This window comes from Tyto alba, unplaced genomic scaffold, assembly GCF_018691265.1.
Source record: "Tyto alba isolate M040663 unplaced genomic scaffold, T.alba_DEE_v4.0 Super-Scaffold_5, whole genome shotgun sequence".
Taxonomy (NCBI): Eukaryota; Metazoa; Chordata; class Aves; order Strigiformes; family Tytonidae; genus Tyto; species Tyto alba.
Window position 1 is genome coordinate 21,175,088 of NW_024881326.1, and position 12,351 is coordinate 21,187,438.

At 51.5% G+C, this 12,351-nt stretch overlaps 1 protein-coding gene across 3 annotated transcripts in view; it reads left to right on the top strand.

Annotated features, from left to right (window-relative positions):
• ARHGEF6 (Rac/Cdc42 guanine nucleotide exchange factor 6) overlaps positions 1–12,351 on the top strand; it is a 40,268-nt gene that overhangs the window by 16,782 nt on the left and 11,135 nt on the right. For all 3 annotated transcript variants that reach the window (XM_032993789.2, XM_032993790.2, XM_042807184.1), the window contains 8 exons: positions 587–657; positions 2,080–2,174; positions 3,710–3,805; positions 4,661–4,783; positions 6,107–6,245; positions 8,130–8,189; positions 10,381–10,527; positions 11,389–11,475. In XM_032993789.2, the coding sequence (XP_032849680.1) occupies positions 587–657; positions 2,080–2,174; positions 3,710–3,805; positions 4,661–4,783; positions 6,107–6,245; positions 8,130–8,189; positions 10,381–10,527; positions 11,389–11,475 (818 nt within the window). The remainder of the gene's footprint in view (positions 1–586; positions 658–2,079; positions 2,175–3,709; positions 3,806–4,660; positions 4,784–6,106; positions 6,246–8,129; positions 8,190–10,380; positions 10,528–11,388; positions 11,476–12,351) is intronic.

Here is a 12,351-nt window from a genome sequence, read left to right on the forward strand (position 1 = left end):
GTGTGTGTGTGTGTGTGTGCACGTGCATACCGCGCCGGAGGCATCCGCAGGGAGTTAGCAGATACAGAAGAAGATGAGAATTGACTCTCCGGTTTGTGGGAGCTTGTTGTGCAAATCTGCCTTTGTTCAGAGAGGGATTTTGCATCACAAATGACTGCGGGGTTCAGCGTATTGGCTGGTGTTGGCTTTGAGTGCCTTGTGAATCACCTGGAACAAAACGCTGTATCCAGCTTTTCTGATAGACACCCAGTTTCAAAACCCAAATTTTGTGGGCCGGGTGATGCCACACTGTAGCTCCAAACAGTGCCAGACACTGGGCTGCTGCCAGGGATTTCAGAGCGAACCTGTAAGTTAGTTGGCAGAGGCTGCGCAGTGCTTCTGGTGTGACTCGCTCGGCTGCCTTCAGTGTCATGCACGCCTTCAGTTTGCTCCTAGTTTTTCTGGAGCAGGCAAACAAACCCTGCAGTTGAAGTTTGGTGTTCACAGGGGTGAAGTTAGGTTTGCTGGATGTGGTGCGGCAGTGACTTTTCCCGCTGGAATAATGAGAGCTGTGCGCTGTAATTTATTGATGTATTTTTTTGTACAGATAAACCACTGTCTCCCAAAGCATTAAAAGGACTTGAAAGCACTCAGCTGACAAAGAATTATTACCCTGTGGTAAGTTTTAAAGTGCTGATCGTACATTTTAGTAAGTAGCATGTTATTAATCTTCTGAACTGGCTCCTTCCCTTAGAAATCATTGAAGCAATTTGTAACAATTGGGGATGTGACTCTGTAAATGCAGCTGTTGCCATTTCCTTGATTCGAGGCTGACGAGACAATAAACCACAAATGGAAGTTGCTGCAAGAGGTCAAAAAGAGAGACTCGAAGTAGGCGGCTGAGATAATATAGCAGAGGTGGCAGCCTTGAGAGCAGGGAATAAGGCACGATGTCCCTGGCCTAGTCGTTGCCATTGACTGTGGGCTATCTCCCGTTGGTAAAGATGAGGAGATAATGTCACAGCGTGGAGCAAGCCAAATCAGGGCTCTGATCCACGATCCCTTTCTGGGGTTTGGCTGGAGATGTTAATCCCTGAGCTGCCTGCCCTGCACCTCTGCCAGCAGCGGCAGCCCTGGGTGAAGGGGCAGCCGCTGCAGCTCACAGCCTGGCACTGATTAACTGGGCTTGGCTTTGGAGCCCGTCAGCCTGCCAGGCTATGAGCTCTGGCTGCACAAGGGGTGGAGAAACATCACCTCCTCTCCCATCTTGCCACCCGAGCGGTGAGGTCTGGCAAAGGGGGGCAGGTGCCTTCCCGCTGTGTCCAGGCTAGAGCAAACCCTGCGGTGGAAGAGACTTAAAATGCCTGCATGTGAACGTCCCTGGCTCTCAGTGCCGGAGGTGAAATGTGCTCATCAGCATGTCTAAATATATTTCAAGCAAAGCGAAGCAGAAACAATATGTCCAGAGAGCTGGGAACCACCTCCACTGTCTCCAAAGCTCATCCACACTGAGAAACTTGAGTGCTCACTGGGAGCGTGCAGGCAGTGGGTTTGCCTACCCTGCTGCCGGAGACAGATAGATTAGCAAGACCAAACCCAGCTCGGCACATCCTTGAAGTGGCAAGTGAGCTGTGCCCTGGCTTGAGCTGCCACAGGAGCCGTCCTTGGTCTGGTCAGTGTTGCATTTAAATTGTTGCCTGCCTTCATGCAAACGGTGCTCCCAGGATGCATGCACAAATCGTTTGTTTGCATACCTTGGCAGCCAGTTCTGCATGCAGGGTTAGGCATGAGCCTCTCGGGGGTCAGATACTAAACTCAGGTATGAACTGACATTGTCTTCACGCTTTGCCAGAGAAGAAGGAGCAGCCCTTAACACCCGCTTTCCAGGCCTTCCCCCAGTTTGCAAAGTGAAATCCCCACATTGGACACCACCCCCCCCCCTCCATGGCTTTCCTGAGCATTTTGGGTTCTGTATTAACAAATGTGGTTTATGGACTTAAAATACACTTCCACGTTTTTCCACACTTGGAAGCTGATATCATGTTCCGTTGACTCGTCACCAGTACAAAGATCTACTCAGTGCTCTGTCTCTCGCCCTAGGTGTTGCAAAATATTCTGGAAACAGAACGAGATTATGCGAAGGAACTGCAGTCACTTCTGGGAACTTACTTAAGACCCCTCCAGTCTTATGATAAGTAAGATATAAGGGCATCTGAGGTGGAGAGAACCCTGTAAAATCGACCATAGTTCGTTACTGCTTTTGAATGTTTAGGGACTGTTACTGCTCTTGTAAAGCCTCACAGCTCTCTGTGAACCAGGAAAAAAGCCCATGTTGTACGGGCTTCTGTTCTTTCCTATTTCTCAGTGGTCGTGCAGGCCTTGGGCTGTGTTAGAAGTGGGCATTTCCATCTGGCAGAGGGCTGGCTGTTACAACCCATCTGCAGGCTCGCCTCTGGCTGTCCCAGCATGCGTGTTGCCCGGCAGTGTGCCTTGCGTGGCTTCTCCCCTTGTAATTTGCCTTGCTGTGGCTTCTCAGCCCCAAGTGGCATCTCCTAATGATCTCTCCATTCCGTGCACGACGACGTGTAATCTGTGCTGTTAGGGTGCCTCTCGCTAAATCCAAACTGCTGCTGAGCAAGCAGTGACTCCCCTGTCTCCCTGTCTGCTCAGCCATCAGCATTTAAGTACCTCCATGCTCAGGAAGAGCATGCTGCCATCCCTTACAGCCTGAGCAACGCCGGGGTGACTGGGGGACTTTGTCAGGGCTTACCTGTGGAAATAAGCCAATGTGTTTTCCATCCGTGCTGGCCAGTGTGGTGCAGAGGCAGCACGTGCCGTCCTCTCCTTACCCAGGTGCCTGTCAGCAGATTCCTGCCCATAGTTTCACCCTGCATAAAAGACCCGGTGCAGTTAACTTCACTTCGTGCTTATTGCTTCAGCTTTACAGTCATCTCCTCCAAACAGTGCCATCTCGGTGACCCTGCCCATGCAGCTGCCTTTGGGGCCGGGGTCCCTCCAGCCGAGCACGCTGCTGGGAGGACTGGGCAGCCCCAGGGCTTCACGGGCAGAGGGCAGGTGTTTAGACATTGTCCGGTCCAGAGAGATGGGAGAGAGTGGTGTCTTAAGGCCTTTGTAGTTAAATCTCTCCTCCCTTCCCCCAGTCTTCATGTGGGATATGTTACTCTGTAAAGATTTCTCATGCTCTCAGCCTTTTAGGCGTCAAATGGCTTAAATGAGGGTGGTACAAGGGTGACTTTGGGGATGACAGAAGCAGACATGTTAGCCTTGACTAGGAAAAATCCAACCTTGCTCAAGGAAGAAAGCAACCCCTACCCAGGGGGTGGCTCTGTAGGACCCTCCTCCAGCAGGGAAACTCACAGCATGAATCCCTGAAGACAAAGCTGTCTCTGTGTCTGTGCACACACCTCCCTCCCCACCCCTGGCTGAAATCCCATCTGTCTGTGTCTATTAGACAGCTGAGCATCTGAGAAGATTAGTATGATTAAGTGATTAAAATCCAATTAAGATAATCCTTGACAACAGACATCTTCTCTGGGAGGCTGTGGTCTGTAGCTCACAGATCACGGGGTTTGTGTTTTCCCATGTCCGATGATGTAACTGGGGAAAGAGGAATTCTTGGGTCTTTTTGGAAGGACTGCTTACAAATGCCGTGGGGGTGCTCCTGAGAGCAACATCTCTCTGATGCTAATGGGTGATTTGACTCTCTCAGGCTCAGCGCTGTGGACATCGCGTCATTGCTGGGAAACGTGGAAGAAATCTCTGCATTTCAACAAACACTGAACCAAGCCTTGGAAGAAGTTGCAAAGTAAGCTCATGCCATAGCACCGAGGTTGTTAAGCTATTAAACTGCAGCTAAAAATAATAGAAAGACAAGCTCATTAATGTTCTTCCTGACTGCTGTCTTAGACTTGTTAAATATAGAAGAAAGTAGTAGGATTGAAGAAAGGCAGCCGGTAGCGCTTTGGCAGGAGGGAAAGTAGAAGAAGCTCTGACATTTCTACTGTTAAGGCATCTGCTGAATGAAGTGTCACTAGACCTGACATGAAAGTGTACCTAGACCAAAGATGCAGACGGGTGCAGGGTGGGTGATCAGGCAGGCGTGAAGATGAGGATTGCCAGGGAGCAAAGACTGAATTATTAGAGGTGATAATTTCCCACGGGGATGCTGGCAGACATGTTCAGCCTTAGCCCAGCCACCCCTTTGGAAGGGCTGAAAAGAGATGAGGGAAAGACTGAATATTGGAAGTATATTCAGGCTGTGGCTTCTTCCCCTCTCCATCTCTCTTGTCTTCATGGGCAGCCCAGACAGTGGAACCGCCCCTGCATTGCACCCAGTTCTTTCCAGCACATCCTCATCAGCTGCAGTGGGCTACAGCATCCTGGTGGGACGGGACAGGCTGGGTCACACCTAGTCCCGGGCTGGATAACGGGTGGTGATACTCACTGTCTGCACCACAGAAACCCAGACCCACCCGAGGACCTCCTTCCTCCTCCTCCCCATGTGGCAGGCGTGGGTATTTTGCTCTGTGCCGCAGTTGTGCAGTGACCTGGGAATGTCCCCGTGCAGCGGGTGGTTCATGGGCAGATACCCGAGGGTGCCGTAGCTGCAGGGTGCAGATTAAGAGCCTCAACATTGTGGCTGGTGTGTTGGTGTCCGTAGGCTCCCCGAGAACCAGCAGCGCGTGGGAGGCTGTTTCATGAACCTGATGCCCCAGTTCCGCTCCCTGTACCTGACGTACTGTGCTAACCACCCATCCGCAGTCAACGTCCTCACGCAACACAGGTGAGCGATGGAGGAGGAGAGGCAGACTGAAATCCCGCCTTTAAAAAGTCACTTTTATTATTAATACTTGGCCTGGCATAGCTTTTGATCTGTATTTTGACACTAGGGCAAGGGGATAACATGGGATCCTGCTGCTGGAAAAACTGCTGGGGCTTTGGGCTCTTCAGCGTAGCCTCTCGGCTCCGTCATGGAGACAACTCATGCTGCTTGTGTTCAGAGCTGGTCTTACAGGTCCTGTCTGCACATACAGGACTCTTATCTTGGGTGAAACAGAGGCAGCCTCAGCCCTTGCAGTAGCATCTCCCGTGCTTGTTACTTGCTGAAGGACCCAGGTGCCGTTTCAGACCCACTGCTGAAGTGCTCACACACTGGCAGATGGGAGCCTGTTCCCCCGTGGCACTACAGAGTGGGGCACATCACTGCAGAAGGAGGGTGGTCATCAAATTACCCAGAGTTACCCAATTTATTAATTGAGCTGCTGTTCAACCAAACGGTTGATTTGCAGGGTCGTTGGTAGATTGCAGTAATTACATCTTTCTTCAACATGTCCCACTTGAGTAAGCACTTCGATTTGTGTAATGTCACGCTAAAGAGCATGCCAAGCCAGATGGCTACCACTGTGCCATCCCTAATGCACTTTAGCTGTCCTCCCTGCAGTGATGGGACAGCCAGGACCTCGGCCATACTGTTTAAGTCTCCCTCTTCTGTAATGGGAACTCACAATCTATTTACTCACCTGCTGAAATCCAGCTTTAATGCAGCCTAATGAAAAGCCTGGCTCCTGTAAATGCCTCATTCATGCGATTCCCCAGTCTGACCCCTTTCCTTAAATCAGCCGAGGAGCCGGCTTTGGCAGGTGTGCTGACGCACCCAAGCGGCGTTTTCTGGAGCGCCGTCAGTGCCAACACCCGCGTCGCGGCTCCCGGCAGGGTCCCAGCGTGTTGCTGCAGCATCCTCCAGCACAGCCCCAGCCTCTGCAGCCCACGCTGCCCACCAGGTGCCTGGCCCTGTGCCGCCTCGCTGTGCCAGCACCGACGGACCCCCAGAAGCTGTGCGCACCAACACCCAGCGCCACGCAGCACCTTCCCCTGCGTCCCTGGGGAGCAGGGTCTTGTCTTACTTGGCTGCAAGCTCACAGCTCCCTGCCTGCCCTGCTGGGTTTGCGGCGGGGGATGCTTGGAGGGGAGGCTGGGCTGCCTTTAAAAGGTCACGGCTCAGAGCAGAGAGAGCATGGGCCATCACGAGAGCCTGGGAGACAGCAAAACACAGCCCTCGGCGGTGGCAAACCCTCCTTGTTGTTGTTGTTGTTGTCTCTATTTATAGTGATGAGCTGGAGAAGTTCATGGAGAGCCAGGGTGCGGCCAACCCAGGCATTCTCATCTTAACCACGAGCCTCAGCAAACCCTTCCTGAGGCTGGATAAATATGTGACGCTGCTGCAGGAGCTGGAGCGGCACATGGAGGTAGGTGGGCTGTGGGATTGCTGGCCAGGCTGTGCCCCCTGCCTGATGCTGCCAGGGCTGTCCCCCTCCCCAAGCTGCCAGAGCCACCTCTGCCCATTGGTATTTGAGCACCACGTTGCTGAAAGTACTTACCACCCCTCCAAGGAGGTGCGGGACATTAATCTACCTTTCAGATGAAAAGTGGGAAAGCGGAGGAGGAGTCTCAGGGATGTTGGAGGAAGGCATTGTCTGCCCTTCACCCCAGCCCTTCCTCAAAGATGGGCCATTTCCAGCACAAGTAAAAGCAGAGTTCAGGGTCAGGCTACAGCTGGTGTTTATTTGCGCAGCGGGTAATAAATCAGTGTTTTCATTGTCATTGTATGAGATTCCTCTGGCTGTCCACGGGCTCCTGCAGCTCACCGGCACATCCCCACCCCTCGCCCCAGGCCTGTGCTCCGGGGTGGAGGCAGAGCCCCCCCACCCCCGGCAGGCACAGACCTGGCAGCCAGCTGCAGGCACAGGGGCTGAGGAATGTGTGCCTGGGAGCAGGGAGAGGAGCAAAGGGGGACAGAGGCTTCCTCGATTAGCAGCAGATCTGCTTTAGGACATTCTTTCCCCCCCCACACACACCCCGGGGACTGTAGAGATCTCTGCTGCTGGAGCTCTGCTACTCGTCTGCTGGTGCACTCCAGCGGCAGGGATGCAAACCCCAGGAGTGGTGCAAGGAGGTGAAGAAAACAGAAGCAACAGTCTATTTTTAACCGGGTTTGCTCTTTCCCACTTCCAGTATTAATTACCAGTTAAGTACTCAGCACACTTAGCCATGATTATTCAAATCCACATCCCAGACAGAGGATTAAAACCGCTGTGCTTGGGCCAGGGGTTTCTCTGCATAGGAGAGGGTGTAAGAGAACACACAGACCTGACCTGTCCCGCTCTCACCTGACTTAGCTGAGCCTCAGGGACTGAGCTGAGCTTGGCTGCATCCCCCCGTGCAAGCTCTCTGCAGGGTGCTATATGAGGGTTGGCAGCGGATTCGGGGACACACATCACCTATTTCATAGTTTCTAAGCTGAGTGTGGGGGTTTTGTTGCATGAATCAGTAGGGTTGAGGTTTAAGCTGCGATGCCATGGGAGGAGTATGGATGTATGCAATATAGATGCATGCAGTGTGGGTGTATGCCACAGCATTCCCTGCGCTGCTGTGCAGCTGGAGACAGGGCAGGTATGTTCAGGGCAGCCCTTGAACTGGATTGAGAGGTGAGCCATCCCAGACAGCCTCTGACAGCCTCAAGGGCAGCTCCATCACAACCTGGACACCTTAGGATTTGCTTGGCATGAGGACTGGCTGGTGAAGAGCTTAGGAGGTAGGGCCCCAAGTCCGGGAGAAGGTGCTCTGAGAACACTAGCATGCAGCTGCACTCAGAGATAAGGGGTGAGCTCTCTGCTCAGACATTCCCTCCCTTAAATACGGAGGTGATGCTCTTGTTGATGCTCATGGAAATGGCACCCTTGATGGGGCAATGGCTGGAATACTTTGCATGCCAGTGGAAGTTTCCTTCCTGAAGGTGAAACCAGAAATCCACCCTGCACCTCAGCCTGTTTTGATTGATTTTCTTTGCAAGCCAAGTCTTGTTCTGAGTAAAATCATACCTGCTCTTGCTCAGGCCACTTTACACTCATTAAATTGGTATCAACGAGCTGCATAGCTGCTTGTAACCATGTCACGTTGAACTGGGCGGTGAGGAAGGTACCTGGGGGGGGTTTGGCCCCCTCCTGCAGCCCACGCTGCCAGCACCCTGCGAGCTGCAGCCCTGGGTGCGCTGGGGCAGTGGGTGCTGCACCGGGGGGCTGCGGCTGCTGCTGCTGCTGCTGGCTGAGGGATTTTTTTTCTCCTTTCACTAGGAGGCGCATGCAGATCACGAAGAGGTTTTGAAAGCCATCACATCCTTCAAGTCCCTGGTGGTAGGTGGCAATTCTTAAAATAGAGCGCTCGCTCGGTTTCAGGGCTGCATTTCACAAAGAGTGAGTCAAGCCTGACATTTGTCTCCTCATTAGAAAAAAAAAGGTCTTTTGGAATGGAAAAGATGGGTTACAAAGAATCTTAATTTCACGTTTCAAGCCTAGAGCTGCCGCTCTGGCTAGATGTTTCAGCAGTTGCACGCTGGCTCTGTGGTCTCAGCAGCAGAGATGGAGGATCTCCAACTTTCTCCTCAGCTGCAGAAAGCCACGTGTGGGCAGTGGTGACGGCGGGGTCCCTTTCATCTCCTTTTGCCTCCATACTCTTAAATCATTTGCCACCTGAAAGCAGACCGCCCCTTGCTCGTTGAGATGGGCTGTGAAAGGTTGGCAGGGGTCTCTGACTCAACTGCTGGTGCCGGCAGGACGGTCCCCTCAGAGCCCGTTGAGCGACCCATGGTTTTGTAGAGGTTTGCTCCACGGGCATCGGGAGGCTTTGACCGTACTGCAGGTAATTCGTGGCTTTGGGTGCCGCGGCCATCGGCGGGGGAAAGAGCAAGCGGCAGCGAAGGGATGAGTCAGAGACAAGCAGACTATTTCTGTGAGCTGTGTTACCTACACCCCTCCAAGTCCTACTGCACTGTGATGAAAAAGAGGGGGGAAAGCCGTCCACCTGCACAAAGCAAAGCTTTTTTCAGTTATTAAAAAAGCCATAGTCTCTCTCGCTTTGTAGCCACTGAGCACCTTTCACTATAACCACTCCAGATGTGGTCCAACTTCCTTCCTTAGCACAGCAGATGCAAGTTTTCGGTGCTTAGCAGTGCAGATAAAAGATGGGGAGGAGAAAGTTCATAGAAAACAGGAAAGGGTGATCATGTTACATTTCCTTAGAAGCCCAGTTCCCTTTCCATTTATTCTAGTAGATAATAGGGGAATAATTCAGTTAAATTACGAGATGTCAATCTTTAGGAATGCTCATAAGTGATGGACGGTTTTATTTGGGGTGTGTACTTGGGTGCTGAGTAATTTAATGTAATTATGGTACAGCTAACGAGGTTCAGTGCTGATTTGAGATTAGACGGGCAGAGATGCCGCTTGCGACGGACGCGTGGTCCCGTGGTAGGACCAGGGAGGCTCCCGAGCGAAGGCAGTGAGGGACCACGGAGCCGCCGTGGTTTTCCGTGGTGCCTCTGCACAGACTGCGATGGATTGCTCTGGATTTTGTGTGGATTTGCATCCTGGGAACGTTGGATTCAGACACTCCGGGAGCCATCAAAGCACACAACAGTTGCAAAACCAGAGGAAGCCCCCGCAGTTCGGTTCAAACTTGTGTGTTTTCAGACTAGACCCAATGCAGCCTCTCTCTCTGAAGCTCTGAATAGTCAAGGAGTTTGTGTGAAACTAAGCTGGGAAGGAGGAAAATGTCTGTCAGGAACAGGGGTTTGGAAAAACTGAGGCAGCTGGTGAAAACTGAGCCTGGGATTAGCTTTGCAGCAGTTTTCCCCGTTGGCAGAGGGGTCAGTTAAAGCAAGCTTGGCTTGGATTTGCAGAACTGTCTTTGTTCAGTCGGCATTGTCCTCTGCTTGCTGGAAGCTGCTGAAGGACTGGCCATTCCGTGGAGCTCTACCAGTCCCCCAGCCACTGAGCACGAGTGCAGTCTTTTCTATTACGGCGCCTTCAAAAGCTTCTTTTTGTGCTGCTCTGCTGCACCGCTGAAATATTGCACCAAGTCCCGCGTTTGGGTTTGCAAATTTTGGTTAGGAAACATCCACCCATCTGATTCACGGGGGCTTCGCGTTGCTGCAAGTGCAACTCTGTTTGCTGTTGGGGCAAAATGGGCAAAACCTCTCTAAGCAGCATCGAAATTAGAGACATTTAACTCTGTGGCTGTCTTGGCTTGGAAAATGCGACCCTGTGCTCTCAGAGGTTGGACTGGCTTAGAAAGAAAAGCTTGCTCAGTGCAATTTGCAATTTCTTTGACATTTTAATATATTCGTTACTTCATAAATGGCTAGGGTGCGATTTTTAAATCAAACTTGGTGTAATAGAGCCAAAGCAGGCTTTCCTGACCCCTTGACGTGACCAGCCCTGAGCCCACGTGGCTGTGGGAGCACTGCTGGTGAAATCGTCGTCGCTGGGATGGTTCGGGTGTACGCCTGCCCTTCGGCTAACGAAGCGCTCCGCTGTGATCCCCCAGTCGCAATGCCAGGAGCTGAGGAAGAGGAAACAACTCGAGCTGCAGATCCTTTCCGAATCCATCCAGCGCTGGGAAGGAGAGGACATAAAAACCATGGGAAACATCATCTACATGTCCCAGGTTATGGTACAGTGTGGTGGGAGCGAGGTGAGTGTGGTGCTCCTTCTCCTGGCTAAAGACATCGTGTCCAAACATCCCCTTGCTCACAGGATCAGTGATGCAAGGTGGCAGCTACTCTCTCCCCAGGCCAGCAAAGTGCTGACAAGTAATGCTGATAAATAATTTTACCTGGAGAAGAGCTGTGCAATGGGTCTGTTTGGAGGCAGGCACCCTGGGGGCTTAGTTTCAGGCCTTTGGTGACACACTTTTCAAGCGAAAAGAAGTGCCTCGGTGTTGTATAGCACATTAATTTCCCTCTTTCCCCCCTGTGACTTACTCTGAGAAATGAGAGTGACTTGAAAGTGTGCATTAGCATAACCATTTTGCCACGTCCTGTGCACTGCGTGACGGCTGCTGTGGCGTCCCGCTCCAGAGCTGACTCTGCTTTGGAAATAACTGGAGGGATCCCTGTGCTTGCTGGTCCTAAAGCATCACACGAGTGCTTGCCACACACCTTCACCAGCGGTGTTAGAGCCATGCATACTGCACGTTTGGTGTGGGAAGGTGCCTGTAATCACTGAACTGCTCACTGAAGCAACTTTTCCCTGGGAAGGGAAGATCTGTAAAACAAAGCCCTGTAGAGTCTAGTCCCAAAGTCTGGTTTGGGATGTGTGAGATGCTGGGGAGCATAAGTTCTTCTGAGGCACTCTGAAATGATTGGAAGAGGGTTCGCAGGGTGCAGACAAAAATGCATGCAGGAAAAACTAGTACAAAAATGAGATGCTGTAAAGCAAAAAAAAAAAAAAAAGCCAAAATAACGGTGATTCCAGCTGCAACAGGTTGAGTTTGCTGGAGGAAAGTGCTTGTGATGCATTGCACACTGGACTAACATAAATTCTTACCCCGCAGGAGAAAGAAGAGCGATATTTCTTGCTGTTTTCAAACGTTTTGCTGATGCTGTCTGCAAGCCCACGGATGAGTGGGTTCATCTATCAGGTAGGCATGCTGAATTTGAAGTTGCAAGGCGTTAGGTGTGAAAAAGGAAATCAGATAGCTCTTATCAAATTCAAATCCTCTGCTTCCTTAAACCTCTCTGTTGTGATGCAAATGCCCCAGTCTGGGAACCAGGGCTTGGTTTTACCATGCCTGCCAGGACATTTAGTGCTTTTGTCCTGTCAGCTGGTTAAACAGCTTTCGGTAAGTGTGAATGCTGTGAAATTAGGAAGGAAAAAAAAAAAAAAAAAAAGCAAACCACAACTCCCAGCATGTTGTCCTACATGCAGTTCTCAAGAATGCTGTGTGTGTGTGTAAGGTGTCCTGGCCCTGCTGTAGGGTTTTGCCCCACATGGCCAGGCAGCCAGCTCTCCATGTTGTGCCTTCTCTGGAAAATATTTCACTACTATAAAGCCCACTGTAAAGAACCCAAAAATTCCACTCCATGAGGCACCCCAAAACTCTGCATTTCTTATGTTTTACTGTTTGAATGGCTGCAATCAGGCTGTTGGGAGCTTGGCTTTTCTCCAGTTGACTGAAACCACCAGTACCCCCCAGAAAAAGGACGCTCTTGTGCTGCAGTGTCATTTGTCACAGGCAAGGGAGATGGGAAAAATTTGTGAAGGATTCGGCTGGGCTTTTTGTTTTTACCCACCAGTGGGAGTAAGGTGAGCTGGCAGTTCGGCGTGCAAAACAGAGGGGCAGGGAACCAGGGGAAGCTGATCCTTCCGACTTGGTTGTAGAAAGGGTTTGCACCTATTGAAGGGAAAGGGTGGCGGATGAGCCGGGGATGACTCAGTTGTCATGGGAGCCTCTTCTCAGGGGTTTGACCTAGTTGTGCAGGGAAATCTAGATCCATACATTAAAGGAGACTCTTCC